This window comes from Saimiri boliviensis, chromosome 5 (assembly GCF_048565385.1).
Source record: "Saimiri boliviensis isolate mSaiBol1 chromosome 5, mSaiBol1.pri, whole genome shotgun sequence".
NCBI classification, from domain to species: Eukaryota; Metazoa; Chordata; class Mammalia; order Primates; family Cebidae; genus Saimiri; species Saimiri boliviensis.
In genome coordinates, this window is record NC_133453.1 from 126711260 (window position 1) to 126714313 (window position 3054).

Consider the following 3054-nt stretch of genomic DNA (forward strand, 5'->3'; position numbering starts at 1 on the left):
TCGCCGGGGCGGCGGCAGTGGCCGCGGCAGTGGCGGTGGTAGCGGGCTCCCCAGCGGCATGCCAGTGCCCCCCGGGCGCGATGGCTAGCGGCAGTGCTGGGAAGCCCACTGGCGAGGCGGCTTCTCCGGCTCCTGCGAGCGCCATCGGCGGGGCGCGGAAGAGGCTGGTATCCGTCTGCGACCACTGCAAGGGAAAGATGCAGCTGGTGGCGGACCTGCTGCTGCTGTCGAGCGAGGCGCGGCCGGTGCTCTTCGAGGGCCCCGCCTCCTCTGGTGCCGGCACCGAGTCCTTCGAGCAGTGCCGAGACACCATCATCGCGCGCACCAAGGGGCTCTCCATCCTCACCCACGACGTGCAGAGCCAGCTCAACATGGGCCGCTTCGGGGAGGCGGGGGACAGCCTGGTGGAGCTGGGCGACCTGGTGGTGTCGCTGACCGAGTGTTCCGCCCACGCCGCCTATCTGGCCGCTGTGGCCACGCCGGGCGCGCAGCCCGCGCAGCCGGGCCTGGTGGACCGCTACCGCGTGACGCGCTGCCGCCACGAGGTGGAGCAGGGCTGCGCCGTGCTGCGCGCCACGCCGCTGGCCGACATGACGCCGCAGTTGCTGCTGGAGGTGTCGCAGGGCCTGTCGCGCAACCTCAAGTTCCTGACGGACGCGTGCGCCCTGGCCAGTGACAAGTCACGGGACCGCTTTTCGCGCGAGCAGTTCAAGCTGGGCGTCAAGTGCATGAGCACCAGCGCGTCGGCGCTCCTGGCCTGCGTGCGCGAGGTCAAGGTGGCACCCAGTGAGCTGGCGCGCAGCCGCTGCGCGCTCTTCAGCGGGCCCCTGGTGCAGGCCGTGAGCGCCCTGGTAGGCTTCGCCACCGAGCCGCAGTTCCTGGGTCGCGCGGCAGCCGTGAGCGCCGAAGGCAAGGCGGTGCAGACCGCCATCCTGGGAGGCGCCATGAGCGTGGTGTCGGCCTGCGTGCTCCTGACCCAGTGCCTCAGGGATCTGGCGCAGCACCCCGACGGGGGCGCCAAGATGTCGGACCACAGGGAGAGGCTGAGGAACTCGGCCTGCGCCGTTTCTGAAGGCTGCACCCTGCTATCTCAGGCTTTAAGGGAGAGGTCTTCGCCCAGGACTTTACCGCCAGTGAATTCCAATTCTGTGAATTAGCACCGCCCCCCCCATACCCCTTCTTCCACCCCAGACTAAAGGAAGATACTCTCTGCCCCTCTCCATTTATACCAAAGAAATCATAGGTGAAACCCCCTACCCTCCCCAACGTTAAATGCTGGAAAGCAATCTTCCAGAAGGCAGGGCCCTGCGTACAACCTGCTCACGCACTCCGAGGGCCCAGGTGTCTGTCCGGCAGCCCCCACGCGGTAGCGACTGGAAGGTGGTGTCATCTGCTGGCTGTATTATCACTCCCGCCCCCTACCCCAGCCCGTCTTCCGGAATTTTTCAACTAAATTTTATTATTCATTGGGCAGGAAAGAGGTCATGGGTTCATTTCATTTTCGTTGTTTTGTGTTTTTAAGTCAAAGAAAGGTTACCTCAGTTTTCACTCCTTAGACATGGATGTAGCTAACCTTGTGTTGTATGTCATTTTTTTTAAGCAATCGTGTTGAATTAGGAGTATACTTGGTGTGGAAAGAGTATGAATTCGCCATGTGATTTGCAAATGGGGGGAAGCTACTGTGAGTGTGTGTTTTATTTTTTAATTTACACTATAGAGTGATTTTTTTTTTTCCCCCAACGTCAAGTTTTTACCTTGCATGTACTGGAGTATTTATTTCATCTATTAAAATGTTATGTTTCTCAGATGGCTTTTTGCAATGATTGTTGATTTTTCGATAATTGTAATTTTGCATGCTGCATGTCACGGATGGGAAGGGTCTTTGAGAAAGCTATTTCAGTAGTAGTGAGGTGGGCCCTTAATTCCCAATCCTTTCTGCTTTTTCCTCAAGAAAAAAGTAATGTTCAAGAAGTAGTCCCTTGAGCAGCCTGGAACTGAAGAGAGGACTGTGTGTAACATTCTATTTTCAAAGGCAGGTGACGCAAAGGGAATTGGGTTATGTAGAGTGCTTGGGACGGTTTTGTCTCGTTTTTCCTGGAAAGTGATTTAGCTCCCTTTGTCTGCACTTATCTTTTCATCAGGAGCAGTGGCTCAGGCTGCCTGAATTCTGATTTGTATTCTGCCTGTCATTTTCAGATGAGAGCCCCTCCTAATCCCGGGTGGTATGCCAGCCTTCCCATCTCAGAGTCTCTATGGATGGAACTGTTAAAAGTACTGTACGTCAAGGGAGAATAGTTAGCATCTTTTATGTGTACAGGTCTAGGAACACAAGATCCTCATGGTTTTAGAAAAAAAAAAATAGAGGCTCCTAGACTGCTTTATAATAGAGGAAGAAGTATCCTGGAAAGCATGTTCAGAACGTTCTAGAGCCACAACATAATTGTAGGCCAAGATCCTATTTCTGTGACCTTGATCTAAGATAATTCCATGGTTGACTGTATGTTGGAAGAATGCTTTGTTGATTGAAATTTGCAGTAATATTAAGGTAGTGTGTCTTTTCTGCAGACGTTTTTAGGAGCCTTTTTCTGTGAGTGGTGGTGGGGCGTATAGTTTTGTTGAACCTAGTTAAATTCTGAACATCTTCCACTAAAAGCACAACAAATCTATTTACAGTGCTTGAAGCCTGGGAGGCCTCCATGAGTAAAAACTCGTGCGTGCTTTAGATTTGTTCCATTTACATTTTTCTCGGGATTTGTTGTGCTTAAACCCTCGCAGTTCTCACAGATCTGAAAAGGAAGCATTTTGTACTGTAATACGTTAGAGAGAAGAGTCGTATTGACTGTGTTACTTGTTTGAATAGCTGTTTTTACTACAAGGACATGAAATGCAATATGTAAAATATCTTTAAGCTGTGTTAGATAAGGCTAGGACTGTTTCACCACCCTGAATTTGAAGTTTGAAAAGTCTTACAGTGGTAGGGTACCTACATTTAAAAAAAAAAAAAATGACTACGGGGCAGGTTTTCTCTTTTAAATCCTGGTAAGTTTTGGTTTT

At 52.1% G+C, this 3054-nt stretch overlaps 1 protein-coding gene across 1 annotated transcript; it reads left to right on the forward strand.

The window, feature by feature from the left end:
- TLNRD1 (talin rod domain containing 1) lies at positions 1–1807 on the forward strand. The gene has a single exon (XM_003921680.4). The coding sequence runs from the start codon at positions 81–83 to the stop codon at positions 1155–1157; it is 1077 nt and encodes a 358-aa protein (XP_003921729.1). The 5' UTR covers positions 1–80; the 3' UTR covers positions 1158–1807.
- The last annotated feature ends 1247 nt before the right edge of the window (positions 1808–3054 follow it).